This window comes from Vipera ursinii (assembly GCF_947247035.1).
Source record: "Vipera ursinii genome assembly, chromosome: 3".
Taxonomy (NCBI): Eukaryota; Metazoa; Chordata; class Lepidosauria; order Squamata; family Viperidae; genus Vipera; species Vipera ursinii.
The window spans coordinates 175,810,554-175,833,883 of record NC_139516.1 but is presented as its reverse complement, the minus strand read 5'-3'; the positions used below and the strand labels follow the sequence as shown (position 1 = coordinate 175,833,883).

Here is a 23,330-nt window from a genome sequence, read left to right as displayed (position 1 = left end):
AAATTAGGATTGAAGATAAATCTATAAGAGACTGTTGACTTAGAAATAGATGCACATTTAGTAATACAGCGTTTGGAAAAAAAACAGCTTTCCTTTATTACAATTTAAGTGTCAGCTATAAACGTTCCTGAAATAGGGTAGCCCAAGGGGAAAGCAAGGAGGGTTATAAACTCTAGTTAATTCACTATTGATTCAGGCCACGCTTCCCAACCTCTCTTTCACCACATTTTCTAGACTGCATCGCTTTACCCTTTCGACCTTCTGACATGGACGTTTCTTTCCTTAACACCGTTAACCTAAGCAACGGTGCGGACGCAGCTAGTTGCGCACAAACACAAACCGCCCCGTCTCACGAGAGGCACCGCCTTCTGAACACGTGTCTCTTTGCAGCCAAGTCGCCTGTCTTCACACAGTCCCAACCTAGCAGGTCGCAAAAGACAGCGCCGGCTCCTATTTTCAGTGCAGGCACACAACCAGGCGGAGAGCAAACTTCCGCGCGGGGTTTTTGCCTAGAGCGTCCGCGAAGCGCGGAAAAAAACCTGGCAGCTTCATGGAAGAATCGGGGCAAGTCGCCGAGAGAGAGGAGAGTGTGGATTGGGGCTACGAAGAAGGTAAGCAGGCGGCGGCGGGGTGAGGGCTGGGTAGAATTTGTGAGCTGCGACCAGTCGGAGGAATGGCAGGGAGTGGGAGAAGACGGAAAGTAAAGTAAAGCCCACGCTGGCTCTTGTCCCCATCAATATGTGCAGGTAATACTTGCCTTGGTTATCAGATGCTGTCTGGGGTGTTCAGTAAAGCAGTTTTCTTCCAACGAAAATGAAAGGTTGCCAGGTGAAGCCAGCTGCATCCGAAAGTGAGGGATTTGTTTGGAGGTAAAACAAAAAGCTTCAGAAATCGCTTTAACAACACACTGCCGTGGGGCATTCAAAACTCAAATGCTGAGGAATTGGAGTGACCGCGTCCCTACTTGCAACTGCTGTGGCCCCTGGAAGGGATTTTTAATCTCTTGGGTTTTGTTCTTTTTTAATCACCTGTGTGTTTTGAAAGGTGAGAGCATTCCTTTAAAGGCAGCACGGAGCCAGAGTTGTAGATGGGATGTTGTGTACACGGTGATCATGTAATATAAGAAGACTAAGAAAACAAAATTGCAGGTAGTGTGGATTTGTTAGGGACTCAGATTCTTCTTCAGGCTATTAAGTGAAAATTAAGTGATATTAAACGAAAAATTGTATGTGCATGCAGGAATGGATGCTGTTCCTGTGTTTGGGATAAAAAAATGTACATTTTCTGAGATGACGGGAAGGAAGCATTATACAAAACTAGAAAAGTTAGATTTTATTTGGTAAAATCAAGATATTAAACATCTATCAAAATTCTCAATCATCCAGATCACGGATGTTCCAGAGGTTCTTTTCAAAAGGCAACTGGACTTTCTTGGTTTTTTCCTTGAAAAACTGAAGAAGCTTCTTGGATGAGAAGCAAAATGTTTTCATGGGGAAAAACCCTCCAAGAATATCTAGTTGCCTTTTTGAAAAACACCTTTGAGAAGATGTTAAACAGGAATTTAATTCTTTATTTTGACCTAAAAAGAGTTTTAATCAACTTAAATGTATTCCCTGCTTTGTGATGGTTCATGCCCTTTACTCAGGCTAAGCAAACTTTCTCTTAAAATCCTGATTTCCAGTTTTTATACCTGAAGGACATTTTTATGGCTTAAAGATAGTAGGAATTAGTAGCTCATGTGTTATTAAAATGTTAATTTAGGGAATCTTTGGCTGTCTCCTGTTTAACATACCTGCTGGAATTTTGCTTGTAGACCCCTGTCAGGTTATTGCATGTCAGAAATGACACTGTTCTGTAGTTAGTTTATTCTGTGTTCATCAAATGATGATCACATCAATTCTGTGTTCATCAAATGATGATCTTGGCAATCTAAAGTAATCTTTGACTTGTCCTTACATCAACCTGAATATATATATTTTTTATTTCTGATCAATGATTGTGATAATAGGAATTGAAAATGAGAACAGGGGCTGTTTTGTCACATACTTTTATTTTCTCTAAAGAAATCATTGGCATTTGTATTTTATATTATGGTACTTTAAATGTTCTTAAGAAGAAATCTTTGGCATGACCTACTGGCCCAAAGCGGATAAGAGATTAAATGCATCTTTGCACTTGACAAGAATTTTTGAAAAAGCACCCTCTCAAATATGTGGGTATACATTGTTCATTCCTTGCATTAAGCAAGTGGAAAACACAATCTTTCTAAATGTTGTAGCTCTTACACAAACCATAACTTTCAAGCTGCTATTTGCATACAAAGAAGCAGTCCTCTGGATAAACGTCCATTGAATAGTTTATAGTTAATACTTTGACCCTGTTTGGTCTTGAAATATGATATGTATAAATAACTTTGGTTCATTTTCCTAGGGATTTTTGTCCCATGTCTCTTCATAATGTGATCTAGAAAAAGTAGAAGCTAGTGATGCTATTATAAAAGAAATCCAGTGACTGCTATGCTTCAAATGAAAGCACTGTTAATGAAATCAAGGTTAAATTCTTGTGTTGCTCCCTTTTGCTTCTGTGGTCTAACTAATTTAATTACTCTCATTCGGATGGGAGTTTCCACCTGCCTCTTTTTTGGACTAATCTGATGTCAGACTTTTTACTTCTGATCTATCTTCAATAGACTTGGAAAAATGTATAGCAGGACAGGGTAAATCTTGTTACAGTCCATTTTTCTAAGAGCATATAAAAAAACTGTTAACTTTCATTTCAATGAAATGTGTTATTCTCTTTTTTCAGGTGTTGAGTGGGGGCTAATCTTTCCTGATGCAAATGGGGAATATCAATCTCCCATTAACCTGAATTCAAGAGAGGCCAAATATGACCCATTGTTACTAGAAGTACGCTTATCACCAAATTATGTTGTATGCCGTGATTGTGAGATCATCAATGACGGACACTTAGTTCAGATCCTCTTAAAGACTAAATCAAGTATGCTTTCTTCACTACTTACTCCCTTTGTTTGCTTTAGGATAAGCTAATACCAGTACCCATTGTTTCATTTTAAAATTATGTTACTTATGATTAGTATCAATAGTAGCAACATATTCAGAAATATTCTATTTGAATCGGAGAACTGAATGGGACCAATCTGCTGCTCATGGTAGTAATTTAAAATAACGAATTCCTGTCAGAGAACTATCTGGGTTTTCCTTAAATGATAATTGGTTCCACTGTTAAATTGTTCTCAACTGGGAGGAAATTTATCCTAACATTCACCCAGTATCTGTTTTTCTTTAACTCAAATGAATTTCATCATCTGCATTTTGAGAGATTGGAAACTTTGTCTATATAAAATGCCTTTATGTACATGAACAGTGCCATAAAATTCTCCCTCTGTTTTCTTATTGCTGTAAGGTATGCGTTTTTCTCAATTTTTCTTTGTGCTCTTCAGCTTTATTGTCCTCTGAACTTGCTCCAGTTTATCTGAATCCTCTTTCATTTACTTTAATTCAATCAATTAAATTCAATAGTACATTTATGAGGAGACTGATCCAAGGTCTGTGATCTGAACTCTGAACTGAACTGAATTGGAACTGAAATTTTATGGTTGTGCAGTACAAAGTATAAGAGTGAAGGAAAATGATGTTCCATGTATTAAATAACTGATTGACTCAGGGCTTTCCTGATTATCAGGACTCTTAATTTATTTCATTTTAATTCTCACTGTCAAACTGGGGCACAGGAAGTGCAGTACTTCAGTTACCCTCGAACAAATTGATGGCCTTTAAATATGTTGAACTTAAGTCCTTTGATTTTTTTTTAACAGTTCAGCATTTGGACATACTTTTCAGCATCATGAACAACAGTTCAATGTATCAGTAGAATTCCTGCTTAGAGAATGTTGAATTCCTACTTCTCTGCTTTCATGTACATAACCTTTGTTTGATCAGTATGGAAAAGGCATCCTGTAAACCTCATGAAGACATTAGCTAGATATTGTTGTAACTCAAAGGTCACTTGGAAAAGCAGATGGCTGATTGCTGGGAGTGAAAGGAATGAGACCTCACTCCACCAGGAAACATACATGTAATGTGTGTACAAATAGGAGATATGAATATACAAGTCTTATATCTCTTTCAAATAGAAAAGAGCTCAGAAATTACCCTCTCTAGTATACATTTTAAACAAACATTTCCTTTGCCAGCATTCAGAGTTGATTATTTATAGTATTCCTGGCAATGTTCTAAATGATATGAGGCAGCTAGGGTTAGACACAAAGTAATCTCATTATGATTAGAAGAAATGGTGCCCTGGTAACTTGTAGCTTTGAGTCAGGAAAGTTTTTAAGTCCACTTTAGATATTCTCCAAAATTACAAACAGAAATCAGGGAAAAATTATGCCCACTATATCTCACCCAATTGCAAATTGGAGGGGGGGCATATGTTGCATATGTACTGATACAGGATTTGTGTCAAAAGTGGGTATGTCTAGCTAGCCTACTGCAGCATAGAGATGAAGGCATTTCCTTTAGTTTCTTCCAGAGCAGACACATACTTTGGGGTGGCTTTTTGGCAGGAAAGGAACATTTGGAATTTAGGATTTCATCCACCTCCCTGTTTTTTTAAAAAACATGGCCTTATTATACTGTAAAGTTGTTGATCTCAAAATTCACAGTTTCCCTTTTAATTTACCAGTCTGGTTTTTCTTGTTGTTGTTAAATTATCCAGGGAAAAAGAGCCATAACTATATGCCCTATCTGTTTTTATGTACCAGATCCAAGGCTGACTGATGTTTGGCTTTTGCCATGACACTTCTCTTTTGCAGGCTGCAATAAGATCACAAAGTTCAACACTTTCTATCTAAATCTATCAAATAAGCTTTCTTTCTAAGACAATTATTTTGTTTTTAGTTATGCAGAATGTAATAAGCAAAACTCCATAAGCTTAAAATAAAAAAACTGCTTACAAATAATGTGTGTGTATGTGTAATCTTCCCAGAAAACTTCAGAATATACAGTTATAATGTTAGTATCATTTTTCATCCACAATATTTCTGAAAAAATGGTTTTAAAAAAATCACTTTCCAAACTTTCAATGAGAACTTGAGCAATGTAATAACTTTCTGAGCTTGGCTGGAAGGAAGTAATTGAAGACTATAATTTATGTTTTGTAACATTGGCATGCATTATTAATATATAGTTTTAACACAGGAGAAACACAACTTAAAATATTTCAATATATCTCCCAAATATATTTGTATGAATTGTCTAGGGAGAAAGACACCATGCAAAATGGTTTCTCATTTGCTGGTGTCTTCTAACATCTAACAAACTCACACAATTTTGTAGAATCTGTGCAACTGAGGTTTACTTGCCTCCTGTTGCTGCTGTCAAATTGTTTTGACTAGCTGATCATTCTTCATTATTATGTATTAGCAGGGCTCACACATGGAACTCAAGTTTTATCTACAGTTAGTTGAATGAGCCTCAGTAGCTGAAATCAGACAATATGTGAAGCTACAGCCAAACAAATCACATTGTGGGTTACAGCATTGTGTGTGTCCAGCCATTGCTTGTTCCTGCTCATTTCTTTCTTGTATTCAAATGGCCAAGTATAGTCTCAAGGCAGCTGTCATATAGTAAAACATGGGCCTCCTATACAGTATAGTTTTATTTTCATAAACATGGCTCAGCATATATTTTTCACTAAGAAACTGTGACATTGCATAAATAAAAGAATGCAACCAAATACTATTTGCATAGTATAACCATGAAGTATACAGTATTGCTCTACCAACGGTGTTAATTGTGAACTCCATTGTAGCTTTCACATTTGACCTTTGCCCAAAGAGAAACAATTTTCCAACTGTTTGTTCAGAGGGATTTTAGAACATTGCTAGCCATGAATATCACTTGCTATAATTTGTATTGTGCTCTTTTCCAGTGTTAATGGGAGGCCCATTACCTCGGGGCCATCAATTTGAACTTCACAATGTTCGATTTCACTGGGGCAGAGAAAATCAGCGTGGCTCAGAACACACAGTTAATTTTAAAGCGTTTCCCATGGAGGTAAGAGTGGTCTCACCTTACATAGCCTTAGAATTTATTCTCTTAATGTGAAATCATTACCTCAGTACCAGTTGGTTTCATTTTAACCCAGCATCTTATTGATTTATAGCAACAATTATAGGCTGTCATTTGAGGTGGGCACTGAGAATTTAAATTTACACGCATAGGATTGTGCCTCTGGTGAAAATTCTGTGTGATTAATTGGTCATAAAATTAATACACAATACTAACTTTGGCGTTAATAATATTCTAAAAAAATACCTGCCACAATAGCAATTTCTGGGTCACCTTGAGTAACAAGTTGTTTTGCTTCCTTTTCTTAAACTGCATTGTTACCCATCTTTGAGGTGACTCTGCCCAGTTTTTAATGTGATAAAACATGCAGATATCAAAATAATTATGAATATAAAACATTAAAACTACAAAGCATTAAAACAAAACAATCACAGGTTTGGAGTAGAGAAGTGGTGATGCCTTCTCTGTTACTGCACCAACCACCTCCTGCCAACAGCTCCTTTTGGGCTTCATGGCAGCCAGCTAGCAAGCTTTACTGAAGCCTTAAAAAAGGTGGGGGTGGATTTCACCTTCTGTGGCAAGGTGTCTCAAAGGGTGGGAGCTTTGGCAGAAAAGACTTTTACCCTGGATCCCATTAGCTGAAATTCCTTGGCTGATGGGGTTCACACAAAGCCTTCTGCCAGCACAAGTGGGGGGGGGTGTCAGTTGAATTGCAGAAAGATGGTTCCACAGATATCCTAGACCCATGCCATAGAGGGTTTTAAAAGTGATAACCAATATCTTGAATTGGACCCAGACACAATTCAGTAACCAATGCAGCTTGCATAACAGTGGTGTTATTTGTGCCACCCTGTCTGCACTGCTACATTCTGGACCAGTTGTGGTTTCTGAATACTCGTCAAGTGTATCCCCATGTAGAGTGCATTGCAATAATCCTACGCAAGATGACCAGGGCATGGATGACTGAGTGCCAGACCACACGATCCAGAAAAGGGCAAAGTTGGCACACAACACAAAGGCCCTCCTAATCATGATGCCATCTGAGTAGGAGTCATGAGTCTAGGGGAATCCCCAATTGCATTCCAGGTGTGCCTGGGGTAGTATCTGGAATTAATGATGATAATGGATCCTGAAGCTCTGCATATCTACAGCCACTTTGTGTTACCAAGGGTCAGCTGAAACCTGTTTTCCCTCATCTATGCCCCCACAGTTTCCAGGCATTGTGAGAGGGCAGCCACTGGGAGGGATCTGTAACATTTTTTAAAAAAGAAAATAATGCATGCATTTATTCTTAGATGATTTGCAGTTTTTAATGAAATGCAACATCTAGAACAGGGCTTTTCAACCTTTTCACCCATTGTACCACTTTTAGGATATGTTAACACCTGAGTACCACCAGTTGCCTAGCAAGGTGTCAAAAAGTTGATGACCCCCCCAAAAAAAGGAAAAAAGTGATGAAGTACAGGTAGTCTTTGACACAGTTTGCTTAGTGACACCTGCCTGCCTGCCCGGCAGTGCTCTTCCTCCTGTCCGAGGTTTTCATTGTTGTGAGCATTTCTGTTGAGGATTGGCAGCAGGGGTGGGGTGGGAGGTATTTGGTTTTTATTCCCCCCCCTCTGCTGGGGGATTGCAGCAGGTTTTGGTCACTTCACATGACCCTGGGATGCTGTGACCGTCATAAATATGAATCAATTGCCAAGCATCTGAATGTAAATCACAAGACCCTGGAGATGTTGCAACATTCCAGCTGATCGGCGCTTCTTCTGGGCTCAGAAGCGCCAGGATCAGCGCCGAGCTCCAGCTGGAGCCTGGCGCTGATCCTGGCGCTTCCGCTGAGCCCTGACAGCCCTGCAGCTCCAGCCATCTCTTGCTCAGGCTTGTGCGGTGCTGCCACCGGTTCAGCTCATTCCCCTCCCCCGCTACCACTTTCCTGGGATGGTCACATACCACCTGCCAGGTGCCAAACTACCACAGGTGGTACCCATACCACTGGTTGAAAAGCCCTGATCTAGAACAGTGTTTCTTAAAAGTTTTGCTCTCAGGACTGCTTCCCACTTTTTTAAACCACAGAAGACCCCAAAAGAGCTTTTTTAAAAAATAAAAATTATATTTATTGATATTCATCATATTAAAAATTAAAAATGATGCATTCGTAGAATATGTATTTTTTGAATCATACATGATATTATTTTAAAGTTTGCAAGTATCTTCAATGTGTGGCAAATAATTTTGATTACAGAGACCTCTGATATGGTCTTGGGAGATCCCCAGGGGTTTTATGACCATATATTAAGAAGTCTAGAACATGCATTGCATATTCATAGTGCTTGATCTGAGTAGTTAGAATATCTCAAACCTGTGTGTCTCTGTCTGGTTGCAATATTTAAGTGTTTCCTCATGCATTTAAGTTGTATTTTTATATATTCAAAACTCTTTGTGTACATTTTTGTTTGGCTTTAAATATTGTGCTATTTTATTTTCATCCATTTATAAGTTTAAAAACAGCACATTTTTTCTTTTTTTTTACCTATATTTTGTGGAATATATTATTTTGCTAAAAAAATTCTACTTAGAAATGGCATGATTTGTAAGTTGGGGGTGGGGCTAAATAGTTTAAAATCTTCCTTCCCTCACCTAAGACGAGAAATATAGATTTCTTAATCTGATGTTATTTTGTTTCATAATAGCTTTTTTCTTGGCATTACTTAGTGGTGTATAGTATGCTGACTGGGTGGGTCAGTTTGTTATCAACAATTAAACTATTAACTATATCAATACATGAATAAACAAAATGGAGTATGAGTTTTTTGTTTAAAGGTGCAAAACTCTTTGCTTATCTACAGAATTTCTTATCTTAAAAGTTCCCGTATTCCTGGATACATATCCTTTTCCTTTCTTCTGTTTCCTGTCATTCAACTCTCTTTGTCTTCACACTTTTCTCTTTGGGTTCTCTTAGCTTTCTGCAGGGCGCAGCAAAAAAATAATCAAAACACCAAGATGGTGGCTGTGACTGAATGGTCAAAGATCTGTTTGTTTTGAAAGGTGTAACAATATACATTAAAAAGGGGGCAGGTCTTCAATTACATGACTATATTGACCTTTGGGGAGCCTTCTTGGTTGGCTCTGTGCCAAAATAATTTGGGATCAAATTCAGGCTTGCAGAATTAGTTCCACTTTATCCTTAAAAACAAAGAATAGACAGGTAAGAAAAACTGAAACAGGAAACTGCCAATTAGATTCCTTTAAATTTTAAGGACCTTCTTCATCATTAGTCAACCCTATAACAAAAATATACACTGTAACATTAATATTAAAGAAGCTGCTCTATGAGCATCAGTAATGTACATGCTGCTGTACAGTCACTGCTTTTATAATGGGTGAATCAGCCTTCCTATAAATCTCTTTGTCTTATTTAGTGTAACAAAGAGTCTACAGTTAAACTATTAAAACCTCTAGCTAGGTGTAGAATCAACAGCATAGCCTATTGTTATAATATATTTCTAGAATACATATTTTCTGTTTAGAACCTGGAATATGTTTTAAAGGCTTAATAATAATGTGAGAAAATTTCATGGAGAAGATTAATTATGTGGTAAAAAAAGAGGTTAAAGTAATCTGTGAATGGCCATAAAATGAGAATTTACAGATTTAGTTGGTGAACAATGTTAATAGATACAGTATTTACATTTTTTTGGAAGCAGTGAACCAAGAATGAATCTGTGACAATCTGGTTGGCACATTTAGCTTGCTTTTTTCATTTATTATATTTTTCAGATGTTTTCAAACTAAAGTATATCTGTACAGAAATCTTTACAAACAGATTTTTGATACTTTTTTAAAAAACACTTTTTAAAGTTTTGTTTTTAAAGGTTTAGTTTTATAGAGCTTTTGTTACAGGAAGAAACAGCCTCCTATATTTTTAAAACAAGACAATGATTAATGTGCAGTCCTGGGAAATCTTGAAAATCTTTACTTGAAGTGTGTGATTTTAGTATTTTAGGATTAGGATCTGAAATGAACACACAGTAGAATTACAGATAGTCCTCAGTTAATCAGTTCAGTTACCATTCAAAGTTATGATGGTGCTGAACCAGTGGTACTTATGATCGGTCCTTGCGTTCCAGTCATCACAGTATCTCTGGCTTGGCAACTGGCTTGCATTTACAATGGTTGGCGAGTCCCATGGTCACACAGTCACCAATTGCAACCTTCCCTGCCAGCTCCCGACAACTGAAGTTAAAGGGGAAGCTGGCAGGGAAAATTACAAGTCACTCTGGTAAGTTGTTTACATTCCAGTGGCTTTTTCTCCTGAGGACTCTGGCTACCTATGTGCCCATGGCAGCTACCTGCATACCCTGAGGTGCCTGGCATGCCGTGGCACCTCCCCCACCCAGCAGCAGCTCCTTACTTACCTGCCAACCTGCTTGCAAGCTGACTGGTTCCCCATTGACTATAAATTGCACAACCCCTTCAGCCATGCCCTTAATTGTATTTCAGGAACAAATCCAAAGGTAGATGCTGTCCTTTTGAGCCTCAAAACGTAAAGAAAGTGATTGCTTTATTTTCCCTTCCCACCAAGCATCACTGTTGGAGGGAAAACATCTTATGTATTCTGAATTATGATAGAAAAAAAATACCAACAAATAAGCATATCTCTGCCCTGAATAGTGTGATACCTATTAACTGAAATGTGTAAGAGGCTGACTGCAGGTAGGGAAATTCTGCATACTGCATGTCCTCCAGGAAACAGCAGAAGCTGGTCTTCCAGTTTAGATGAGGAATACGACAAGGGCAAGGGGACCATATTCTCTCTCCAATATATAACACCTCATGTATTCAAAAACACAGACCCGCATATTTAGTAACATAATGTCTCTAGAACAATAGTGGTTTCTAAATGAGAAAGTGCCCTATAGCAGATATTTTTTTCAGTTTGAATTAGCTGTTGCTAATATAATATTTGCAGTCTGTACAGATTAGTAAGATTGTTTGCTTTATAAAATTGAAATTTTCCGTTCACCCGTAAGCCACAGAATAGAAAGAAAAAAGTCAGCCGATACCATCTTTAAGTACAAAACTGGTACATTAAAGCTTCACAATTGTGGCATTATTTTCCACTGATAAATTGTTGAGAGAATTAGGTTTTAATTTGTCTGGTTTGTTTTACACAAATGTTCTATTCATAGGACCTTGACTGCTTTATATGATGTGCTCTTAGAAATCCTAGTTGTGTTTGGCTGTGGCGAGAGCTATGTGTGCTGGAACCATTTTGCTGCCCTCTGGTGTGGCAAAAAATGCTGCCCCTTCCCATTGTTCAAATAAGGTTCAACTAGCACATGAGTAGGTGGACATAATAATAATAATAATTAATAATAATAATAATAATAATAATAATAATAATAATAAGAAGAAGAAGTTGGAAGGGACCTTGGAGGTCATCTAGTCCAACCCCCTGCTAAGGCAGGAAACCCTATACCATTTCAGACAAATGGCTGGCCAGTCTCTTCTTAAAAACTTCCAGTGTTGGAACATTCACCACTTCTGGAGGCAGGTTGTTTCACTGGTTAGTTGTTCTAACTGTCAGGAAGTTTCCCCTTAGTTCTAGGTTGTGGTCGTAACTCGAGGACTACCTGTACACTGCATACAAAAGTTTCCAAACTCATTCTCCGGTTAAAAGGAACTTAGTAACAAATATCATGAAAAAGTGTTGCCAGCTAGATCAGACAATAAGAACTTAATGGATAAATTACCTAACCAAGGATATTGGTTACATGTAAATATCTGATCTCATGAAACATCTTCCTTTGTAATATATTCTATTCGATAATAAGGTTATTCATGTTGTTAGGATGAATCTTTTTTTATACCTTTTTCCCCTGAGTGATAAAATCACAGATAAACTCTTAGTATCGACCCTTAATACTGAGATCTAAATCCATTTAACGTGGAAGGAAGTTTCATTGATTTCACAGCCTGGCAGTCTGATTTAATGCTGCCATGTCAGCTGCAACAGTACAAGAAGTGCTTTGTCCCATGGCAGCCAGTTTAGCATTCTATCTAATGTGTTGGGCAGATAGCCGTGCAGGTTTTTTTTCACTTTTGTCTTAAAAATGCAGTGCTATTATGTCCTTGAATTTGTAAGATGCACAAAAGTTGCCATGCAACAATTATGTATCACACCTACAAGAATAAATTAGGCACCCATAGAAGGCTAATTATCTTTGCTTAGTTATAGAAGTGATCGGCCATTTTAATCCTCAAAAAGTACTTGTGGGGAGGTGTGGGAAACAGACATATAGCACTGTCTGCTCATTTCAAAGCAGCCATGCCCTACTTGCATGATCCCAGGAAAAGATGCAGCTGCTTTAAGATGTTGCAGAGAAGTGCTTCCTTTGTGCTCCCATGTGCTCTGAAAAACTTTTCAAAATGATCATCACTACATCTGGTGGCGGTGAATTCTATAGCTGAACTATACATTGTGTCCTATTTTTGATGTTGACCCTTTACAGTCAGGATAGAATGGGTTATGCTAAGAATTCCAAGAGTTGCAAGTTTCACACGTTTGGAAGGCTGCATTAAGACAAGACAGCTTGAATTATACAGTCTCGTACCACTAGCTACCATATCCAGAAGCTGTCTTATACCGCGGTGTCCATTTCATGGAGAGGTTTTGGAAGGACTTCTCCACAGACACAACTCTCGATTCTCAGAATCTTCCCAGAGAAGTCCCTGCAATTTTCTTCACAAGGTGTTGCAGAAGTGGTGTGCAATTGTCTCCTTCCTAGGCTGAATGAAAGTGGCTGGCCCAAATTCACCCAACTGGCTTTGTGCCTAAGTAAAGAGTCATAGTCTCTCATATTCTCACCTGATGCCTTATCTCCTATTGGCTCTCATTTATTTCCAATAATCTTCTATTAAACCCATGCTAGTGAGGAGTTCAGGAGAATTTTAAAGTTTGCACATATTTCTGTTAATGTTTGATAGTTGCAAAAAGATTATTGCCCACCTGCATGGTGGTATTAGCTAATATTGGCTTATCTCAAAAAATAAAAAAACAAAAAAAAAACCACCAAGCAGTATTAGTGACCATCAGGAAATATTAGGGCTGAAGGCTAGCTTGGGAAGTAAGAAATGGCAAATCTCTTCCATATTTGGGCAAATTACATCTACTTCCAACTTAAACTTGGATAAATTGTTAAATTGGTTATAATGGAAGCCAATTCAAATATTTATTAAATGAAATAGCAATGTCTATTTAGAAACGGGAAGACTCTTCAAATCATTTTGCTTTAGTATAGTTTTATACTTTCAGGAGGAAATTAAACATTATGCTCATTATATTATATGTAATTTCTATTTTACCTTCCATATTTTTTTCTTTCTTTAGTCATGCAGTAAGAATAATTATTTAGTGTTTGCCTTTGTTTCTAATAAACAATGGGCCTGGAGGGAACGGTTAGATTTGTCTCTTCTTTGCACTTGGATGTCCTCAGTTCAGCTCATGCCATATTCTTGCAATCAAGTAAATAAAATCACAATACCTGAAGAGAAATATGTAAGAAATACTTAAGCATTTTGAATTGAATTTGAAGAAAAATCATTTTAGGGGATAAAAACTTTTGAAAAGTTGCAAAGAAGATTTCACCATTAGTTCTAGTCATAAAAGTCCTCCCAACCACAGGAAATCCATAGGTTTGAAAGACCTGCAGAAATTTCATGTCCCTGAGTGTTCTTTTTGTCTCACTTGTATAGACGGTTTTCCCCCTGCCCAATTTTAAGCCGCTTTTCAGAAGTGTTACAAGATGAAACAAGCTGTGATTTTGTCACTGGAGCCTTGCTGCATGTAGATTTGTCACAGCCCAGGCTGTTTTCTGAGTGGCAGAAGGAAATGAGAAAGACATTGTGTCTGTCCCTGTTCTTTAGAAGGTGTGGTCAGTAAGGCACCTTTAGAGGAAGAAGAGGTTACATGACAATCTTGATTTTGTATAACTGGATGTCTAGGTTCAAGCATGTGACCCAATATAGCATTTCCTGCTTAAATTTCCCCCTGTGTCTGCTAGTAACAGGCTAGAAAGTCTGGCCCCAGGATTTAATATAATGCTTTTGTTGGATGAATTCTTTCCCTTTGGAAACATGGCCAAAAACAGTAAATTATAAAAATGTTCTTGTAAACAAAGAGATTTCTAATTTTGTTCTTTAGTTTGAATGAGAAAACTAACTTCCAAATACAAATAAATCTATCTGTATTTTTGAGTATCTATGTATTTCTATTTGGAAAAATAGAAATCAGCAGTAGAAGGAAACAGCAGAGCAAAATGTTTTGCAAATGCATGTTCACCTATTTCGGTGTAGTTTTAAAAACAGTGGCATTTATTTTCTAAAAAAATATGAGCCATCAAATTGTACAGCACTAATTTGGGCAAGTTGCATATACAAATTTTGCTCAAATAAGATTTGACGTCTCATTCCATGCTAATTTATTATGTGTTGATTCACGGAGGGGCTCTGTGAAAAACTAATTTTTGTGGGGAGATGAAGCATTTATTTTCTTCCAAATTAATGTTCCTCAAGATGAATCCAAGCACAAGTACCTACATATCTGTTTCTGTCAAATATGATTACGATGTGATATAAAGGTTCTGTATTCATCAAAATGTAATCATCAATGAGTATAATAACTACAGGGCTCATTATAATAATAATAATTTGTACAAAGCCTTTAGTTGGTTTCCTGGTACCTTTGGTTTGTTTTAACCGTGTGAATAATGCATGACTAAGTGAAACATAATGGCAATATGTGTTTCATTCTCGGAATATGAGTTTGTTCTTTGAAAGAATATGTAATTCTCAGATCAGTGAGAAATACATATTCACTTGGTTTCACTTACTACCCATCTATGCTTGTATTGAATCAGAGTTTTATAAAAGTATAGATTTCAAACAAAATTATCTTCATACAGTATGAAATGACTAAATGACTGATAATTCCATCTTTTTCTCTATTAAGGAATACTAAAAATACAGAACAAAGTTAAATATGACTGTAAATAATTCATGAGTTATGTTACATAAATTATGAAACAGTATTAATCTCTAATAAGAAGCATTAAGAAGATAATGTTGGTTTATCTCAAAATAATTACTTGAAATATCTGTAAATTGGATATGTAAATATTTAGCAAATTTATATGGCCTCCCATTTCACTAGATGTGATTTTGAGCAGTGTACAACTGACACTTTAAACAAGGTCACAACCATTAAAACACTTACAACAATAAACATAAAAATAAATAAAAAGCATGATTACAGGAGAAAAACTATTTGGGCACAATACAACCTACTCATAGGCTGCTCACAGGATCCCCAAAGTTTCTGGATAAACCATGTTCTAAAAACTTTCTGAAAGGCTAATCTCACCTTGGGGTGTATGATGTTACAAAGAGTAGGAGCCACAGCAGAAAAGGCATGCCATCTGGGTCCTGCCATGTAGAACTCCTTGGTAGATGAGACCCACAGCATACCTCTCCTGCTCAACCTGATGCAATGGGAAGATGTCATTGGGAAGAAGTGGCCCCTTAGATAACGTGGACTTAAAGATCAAAAACAGCACCTTGAATTGTATTCAGAAACAAACCAGCAGCCAGTGCAGCTTGTGGAACAAAGGTATTAGTATGTCATCCTAGTGTGCACGTAATTGTCCATGCAGCCACACACTGTACCAGTTGATGCTTCCAGATGCTTTTCAAGGGCAGCTCCATGTAGAGCACATTATAGTAATCCAGTCGGAAGGTGAGCAGGGCATGAATGACTATGAGCAGAGCATTGCAGTCCAGGAAGGGGTGCAACTGGCATGCAACACAAAGCTGTGCAAAGGCCCTCCTAACCACGACTGTCACTTGCTCCTCTTGCAAAAGCTGAATTTAGAAAGGCCCCTAGATTGCACGTGGGGTCTGTCTGAAGTAATGCAACCCCATCCATGCCAAAGGTGGTAAAATCTCAGGTAAAAAAGCTCCCAAAGCCAAAGCCACTCAGTGTTGTCAAGGTTCAGTTAAAGCCTTCTGTTTCCCATTCAGACCCCTGCAACCTTCAGGCACTTGAACAAGACATTAATATCATTGCTTAGTTCACCAGGGATGGAAATGTATAACTGGGTATTATCAGTGTGATAACTCATCCTCTGGCAAGAAATGACGTTACTCATTAACTTCATGTAGATGATAAAATAGGAGCAGAGAGACTACTGAACCTTGCAGCATCCCACATAATAGGAATTGCAGGTGGGACCTAACCAGCCCAATACTGTGCTACTGACTCCCATCCCACTGAACTGATCCAGAAGGATATCATGCTTGATGCTATCAGAGGTCGCTGAAGGCTGAAGGAGAGCAAAGATAGATAAGCTACCAACCAGAAATCATCTCAAAGTGACCAATTCTGTTTCCATCCCGTGCCCAGGTCTCAGTTCCGACTGAAAGGGGTTTCAATAATCCATTTCATCCAGGGCCCACTGGTCATGCAATTCAGATAGATGTTCATCTGTTGATTCCTTATGTAAGAGTTCAAACGGAACTAAGTTGGATTTAAAACAGAGATGTGAACTGGAATAGTCCTATAGGATACAAGAATCACTTGGGCAATTGGGAACTTTTTCTGGAAGCAAAGCCACAGTATTTTAGCACAGTGTGGGGTTTAGGGGAGACATACTCAAGGACATCTTGAACATATTAAACCATTTTTCCAGAGTTGCTCAAGATACTTTATAACTTCATAGAAACCCTATAGTTAGGCTTGACTGAATTCTAATCCAAGGTTACCTACTGCAGAGGTCACCAACCTTTTGGGCAGGGACCAGTTCTGTGGAGAGAGGTTTTTCCGTGGCCCGGAATGTGCATAGTTTTGTGTGCTGCCTGCATGCTGCAGATGACGCTTTGCTTGTTTGTGCAGACCGGTTGCTGGCATGCGGTGGCCCGGTACTGGTCCACGGACCGGGGGTTGGGGACCCCTGACCTAATGGGTTTTATATATAAGTGGGTATTTGAACTTAGATGTCCCAGGTCAAAGTCTAACTTACAAACCATCTGACAATCATCACAATTGACAATGCAACCATTGCTAGTTTAGTAATGGTCCTCGTTATGTTCTGTGGTTTACAAGAATACTTAGAGGAAAGAATAACATGAGAAAGCCATGAATCTTTTGACAGTGAGCTCTATCCCTAAAGAATGTGGCATTGCATAATGCTCCTTTAAGTGGCAGTAAAACATGGAGGGACAACAAAATAAGTAAATAAATAAAAAATAAGTAGACTGCTGTGATGGAGGAGAAAAGAGGATGCTGGCTCACCTATCCAGAACTATATCAAGTGCTCAAATGCCACACGCAGCAGGAAGCATTTGCCAGAATTAGGGAAGCAACTTCTTGAATCTTGGCCAGGTATTGCAAATCCTTCCCAGGATGTAACTTGGCACCAACAGCTGTTGAAAATATACAAGACTATGTTGATTCCTGGACTCATCACATATCCAGAGGTAATTCTTGATCGAGAAGAAAGCACAGCTTCATTCCTGATTGGGATTAAAAACTATATAAATGTCTGAAAGGTTCAGTTCTGCAGCCCTTGGGCTACTGATCTAGTCATCATACAGCACTTTTCATTATGTGAGTATGGAATCTTTGACTTCTATAGAAATAGAACATTTTAAAAACACCAAATGACTTTTCTTATGCCTGGGTTCATACTACATTAAGTGAAAGCGGCTGAGTTCATAGATAACCAATCAAAACAGGCCCCATTATGGCTTTCTGTGATATGTGAACCAAGCCATTGCCTCAAAATGTTTCTGATTTAAAATAGAAAAGTCAAAAGGTTGAATAGAGTAAGGGTGGAAATGTTTTTATAAGTTCAGCAGGTAAGCTCACCAGGTTGTGTTTTTTTCTTTAAGAAGTAATCAGAGTGGCCTTTTTTTTTCTTTTCTCCTGATCAGTATAAATCTACTGTAGTCCATGACTCAGAACATGGGCTGCAGTCAGAAGGTACTTATTTTTTCCCCTGGAAGTTTCATGTTTTGAGGAGTAAGTTTCCAAAAATTTACTGGAAAAACATACATTCATCATGTTTTTTTAAGACAATGAATCTAGTAAATATATTTGGGGTGATCGGGTACCATCAGTCACAAACTGAATCTGAAAACATTATTATGCATTTTGTTTTAAAAATACATTGTAATTCTTGTCTCAATTTGACATAAATAGCTCTTTTTAAAATAAATACATGACACTTCCCTATTAAAAATGAGGTTTTTACTTTACTTTTCCTTTAAATCCTTTAAAATTCTTTACAAGCAGTATTTTTCTATTTGAGAGAGAAAAAGTTCCTTTGCAGCAATTTACCTCTGTGAATTTGATAATAACTCTCTCCATGGCTTTATCCACTGACATGTATAAAATCGCCCGTGTAAACTTGACTATTGTCTTTCATAGCATTGTTACAACTTTCTTTGCAGTAAAGTATATGTTGACATTTAAAAGATAACAGTTGGAGTCACATAGAGAGCATTGTTTTCATAGTATTTGTATATAGACACTTAACTCTTTAATGCAAGGATTTTCTTTCTGTAAATCAGTCTGTAATCGAAAGAAAGAAATCACTTTTTCTTTTTTTGTTTTCCTTTTTTATTTAATGTGATAGTCATCAGAGAGCACGAGTGCCCTCTAGTGAGGATAATGAGAAATGCTAATCTAATAAAAAAGTATGCTTAAGACATGATTATTATGGGTTTTTTAAAATAGCATAATACTAAAAAGAAATGGAGACTGAAATGTCAACACATGATTTGGTTTTTAAATGAATCATTTAGGATTCAGAGAAGGAAAAATATTCATAGTTTTAAAATGGACAAATTATTAAGAACAAAGTCAAACAATATATTTTGATTCTTTAAATTCACCAAACACATTAACACATTCTGAATGCCAAGCTGAGTGATGAGCACCTTCTGTCACATTTTATATCGTGTAAGATAAATATTTCTCTTTTATTTCTAAAAATATATTGATGCTATAAGAAACTGTACAATGAATGTTGTTGTTGTTGTTGTTAGTTGCGAAGTCGTGTCCGACCCATCATGAACCCATGGAGAATGTTCCTCCCGGCCTTCCTGTCCTCTACCATCTTCTGGAGTCCATTTAAGCTCACGCCTACTGCTTCAGTGACTCCATCCAGCCAGCTCATTCTCTGTCGTCCCCTTCTTCTCTTGCCCTCAATCTTTCCCAGCATTAGGCTCTTCTCCAGTGAGTCCTTACTTCTCATTAAGTGGCCAAAGTATTTGAGTTTCAAATTCAGGATCTGGCCTTCTAAAGAGCAGTCAGGGTTGATCTCCTCTAGGACTGACCGGTTTGATCGCCTTGCAGTCCAAGGGACTCTCAGGAGTCTTCTCCAGCACCATAGTTCAAAGGCCTCAATTCTTTGACGCTCAGCCTTTCTTATGGTCCAACTTTCACAGCCATACATTGCAACTGGAAAAACTATGACCTTGACTATACGCACTTTTGTTGGCAGGGTGATGTCTGCTTTTTAGTATGCTGTCTAGATTTGCCATACCTTTCCTCCCCAGGAGCAAGCGTCTTTTAATTTATTGGCTGCAGTCCCCATCTGCGGTGATCTTGGAGCCCAGGAAAATAAAATCTGTCACTACCTCCATTTCTTCCCCATCTATTTCTCTATGATCCAGCGTATGTTGGCAATTTGATCTCTAGTTCCTCTGCCTCTTTGAAATCCTGCCTGTATTTCTGGTAGTTCTCGATCCACATACTGCTGGAGTCTAGCTTGTAAGATTTTAAGCATGACTTTACTAGCATGTGAAATGAGAGCAATGGTGTGATAGTTTGAACTTTCTTTGGCATTGCCTTTGGAATTTAAATGTAAACTGATCTTTTCCAATCCTGTGGCCACTGTTGAGTTTTCCAAATTTGCTGGCAAATTGAGTGTAGCACTTTTACTGCATCGTCTTTTAAGATTTTGAATAGCTCAGCTGAAATATTGTCACCTCCACTAGCTTTGTTGTTGCTCAGATTTCCTAAGGCCCATTTCACTTCACATTCTAGGATGTCTGGCTCGGGGTCAGTGACCACCCAATTGTGGTTATCTGGGACATTAATCTCGTTGTTGTGTAGTTCTTTGTAGTTTTGCCACCTTTTCTTAATCTCTTCTGCCTCTGTTATGTCCCTGCCATTTTGGTCCTTTATCATGCCCATCTTTGCATGAAACGTTCCCTTCATCTCTCCAATTTTCTTGAAGAGATCTCTGGTCCTCCCTTATTCTATTGTTTTCTTCTGTTTCTTTGCATTGTTCATTTAAGAAGGCATTCTTATCTCTTCTAACTATTCTCTGGAATTCTGCATTCAGTTGGGTGTATCTTTCTCTTTCTCACTTGCCTTTCGCTTCCCTCCTTTCCTCAGCTATTGGCAAAGCTTCCTCAGACAGCCATTTTGCTTTCTTGCATTTCTTTTTCTTTGGGATGGTTTTAGTTGCTACCTCTTGTACAATGTTGTGAACCTCCATCCATAATTCATCAGGCACTCTGTCTATCAAATCTAATTCCTTAAATCTATTTGTCACCTCTACTGTATATTCAACAGGGATATGATTTAATTCATACCTGAGTGGCCTAGTGCTTTTCCCTACTTTCTTCAGTTTAAGCCTAAACTTTGCAACAAGAAGCTCATGATCTGAGCCACAGTCAGCTCCTGGTCTTGTTTTTACAGATGGTATAGAGCTTCTCCATCTTTGGCTACAGAGCACATAGTCAATCTCATTTCTGTGTTGGCCATCTGGTGATGTCCATGTGTAGAGCCGTCTCTTGGGTTGTTGGAACAGAATGTTTGCTATGACCATCATATTCTCTTGACAAAATTATATCAGCTTTTGCCCTGCTTCATTTTGTAGTCCGAGGCCAAACTTGCCTGTTATTCTGGTTATCTTTTGGCTTCCTACTTTAGCATTCCAATCCCCCATGATGATAAGGACATCATTTTTTGGTGTTAATTCTATAAGGTGCTGTAGGGCTTCATAGAACCGGTCAATTTCATCCTCTTCAGCACTAATGGTTGGGGCATAGACTTGGACTACTGTGATATTGAATGGTTTGCCTTGGATTCACACTGAGATCATTTTGTCATTTTGAGGATTGTATCCCAGTATTGTTTTTCCTACTCTTTTATTGACTATGAAGGCTACTCCATTTCTTCTGAGGGATTCTTGCCCACAGTAGTATAGCTCATGGGCCATTTTAGTTCACTGATTCCTAAGATGTCAATGTTCAGTCTTGTCATCTCTTGTTTGACCACGTCCAGCTTGCCTTGATTCATGGATCTTACGTTCCAGGTTCTTATGGATAAAAAATCTTTCCAGCATCGGACTTTCCTTTCACCACCAAATGCATCCACAGCTGAGCGTCCTTTCGGCTTTGTCCCAGTTGCTTCGTTCTTTCTGGCGCTACTAGTACTAGCCCTCTGCTCTTCCCTAGTAGCATATTGGACACCTTCCGACTTAAGGGGCTCATCTTCCAGCATCATATCGTTTTGCCTTTGGGTACTGTCCATGGGGTTTTCATGGCAAAGATACTGGAGTGGGTTGCCATTTCCTTCTCCAGTGGATCACATTTTGTCAGAACTCTCTGCTATGACCTTTCCATCTTGGGTGGCCCTGCACGGCATAACTCATAGCTTCATTGAATTACGCAAGCCCCTTCACCACGTCAAGGCAGTAATCCATGAAGGGGGTACAACGAATATGACCTAATAATGTTCATTGTCAAATATCCAGCTAGATATAGTGAAGGTTTTTGAAATAAACATCCCATTGTGAAAGGCTGAATTTTGCAGTTCATTTTTGCTTTTATAATATGAGTTTGATTAAAATTCTTTTATTATTACTTTATTATCTATGCTAACTTAACTTGTAAATTATCGAAGGAGGTTTTTATATGCATCTGTTAGCAGATGGGGCAGTGTGTTGGCTTAGCGGTTAAGAGGATAGGCTTGTCAGTTGGAAACCTGATAGCCCAGGTTTGAGACCCAACCACCACGTGATGGGGTGAGCTCCCGTTCTTGTCCCAGATCTGACCAACCTAGCAGTTTGAAAGCATGCAAATGCAAGTAGATAAATAGGCACTACTTCGGTGGGAAGGTAACAGTGCTCTGTGATGTCATGCTGGCCACAAATCTGCATAAACATCTTCTCACAATGCTGGCTCAATGGCCTTGAAATGGAGATATGCACCACTCTCTATAGTTAGCAATGACTAGCAGAATGATGTTCTCTCAGGCCCTGGAGTAGGACAGATGGGACTTTCCTGAGTGTGATGCTTTTGTAATAATTGTGTAGGTTTGCTTATTTTTGTAATTTCTTATTTTGTAATTTATTTTGTAATTTCCACTTAATTGTTTTTTGTTGCTTTTCATTTTTATGAGCTTCCCATAGTCAGTTGGGGTCACGCTGCATCAACATTGAATAAATGTCTTAATGTCTAATTTTAAGTAGTCATTTTAAACTCCGAAGAACAGCATATATCTATATGAACCTATCTAAATATTGATTTTATTGGAAGAATCAGGTAGTAGCTCCTGGAAAAGACCATTTCTGTTGATGTCCCATCAAACTGGAATGTGTTCCTCTGGGAAATCTACCTGGTATTCCACAGGTTTCCCTCAACTGCTCTGTGAAGACATTAATAAATGCCTTTACTATGCTAAGTGTGCTACAGCTACTAGGTTGTTGTTTTAATTGTAGTACACTTGTTTTTAGGATGTTTGGCAATGCTTTACAATTTTTGTTTAATTGTTTTCATTAAAATGTTAAATGATCTTAGGTCATTGTGTGGAAAGACAGAATAGAAACATTTCAAAAAACAGTTTATTTTTTATTTATTCTTTACATTTTTATGCCGCCCATGTCCCCTATGATGTGACTATGTAAAAACAGTCTTTGCAAGGATTTCTAATCTATGACTGCTAAGAAATTTCTTATCCATGAATGTCTTTTTGCTACAAGTGATCTCTGTCTCTCTTCCCCCCCTCCTTTCTGTCTGTCTCTCTCTCTCTCTCTTTCTCTCTCTCTCTCTCTCTCCAGCTCCATCTGATCCACTGGAACACTACCATGTATCACAGTATTGATGAGGCAGTCGGAAAGAAGAATGGTATAGCCATCATTGCCTTATTTGTGCAGGTAATTTTTCTTC

General features: G+C 38.1%; 1 protein-coding gene across 1 annotated transcript in view; it reads left to right on the top strand.

Annotated features, from left to right (window-relative positions):
* The first annotated feature begins 378 nt into the window (after positions 1 to 378).
* CA8 (carbonic anhydrase 8) overlaps positions 379 to 23,330 on the top strand; it is a 41,472-nt gene continuing 18,520 nt past the window's right edge. Inside the window, exons 1-4 of the mRNA XM_083361232.1 lie at positions 379 to 611; positions 2,806 to 2,997; positions 5,953 to 6,077; positions 23,222 to 23,317. Coding sequence (XP_083217358.1) covers positions 551 to 611; positions 2,806 to 2,997; positions 5,953 to 6,077; positions 23,222 to 23,317 — 474 coding nt within the window. The 5' untranslated portion in view covers positions 379 to 550. The remainder of the gene's footprint in view (positions 612 to 2,805; positions 2,998 to 5,952; positions 6,078 to 23,221; positions 23,318 to 23,330) is intronic.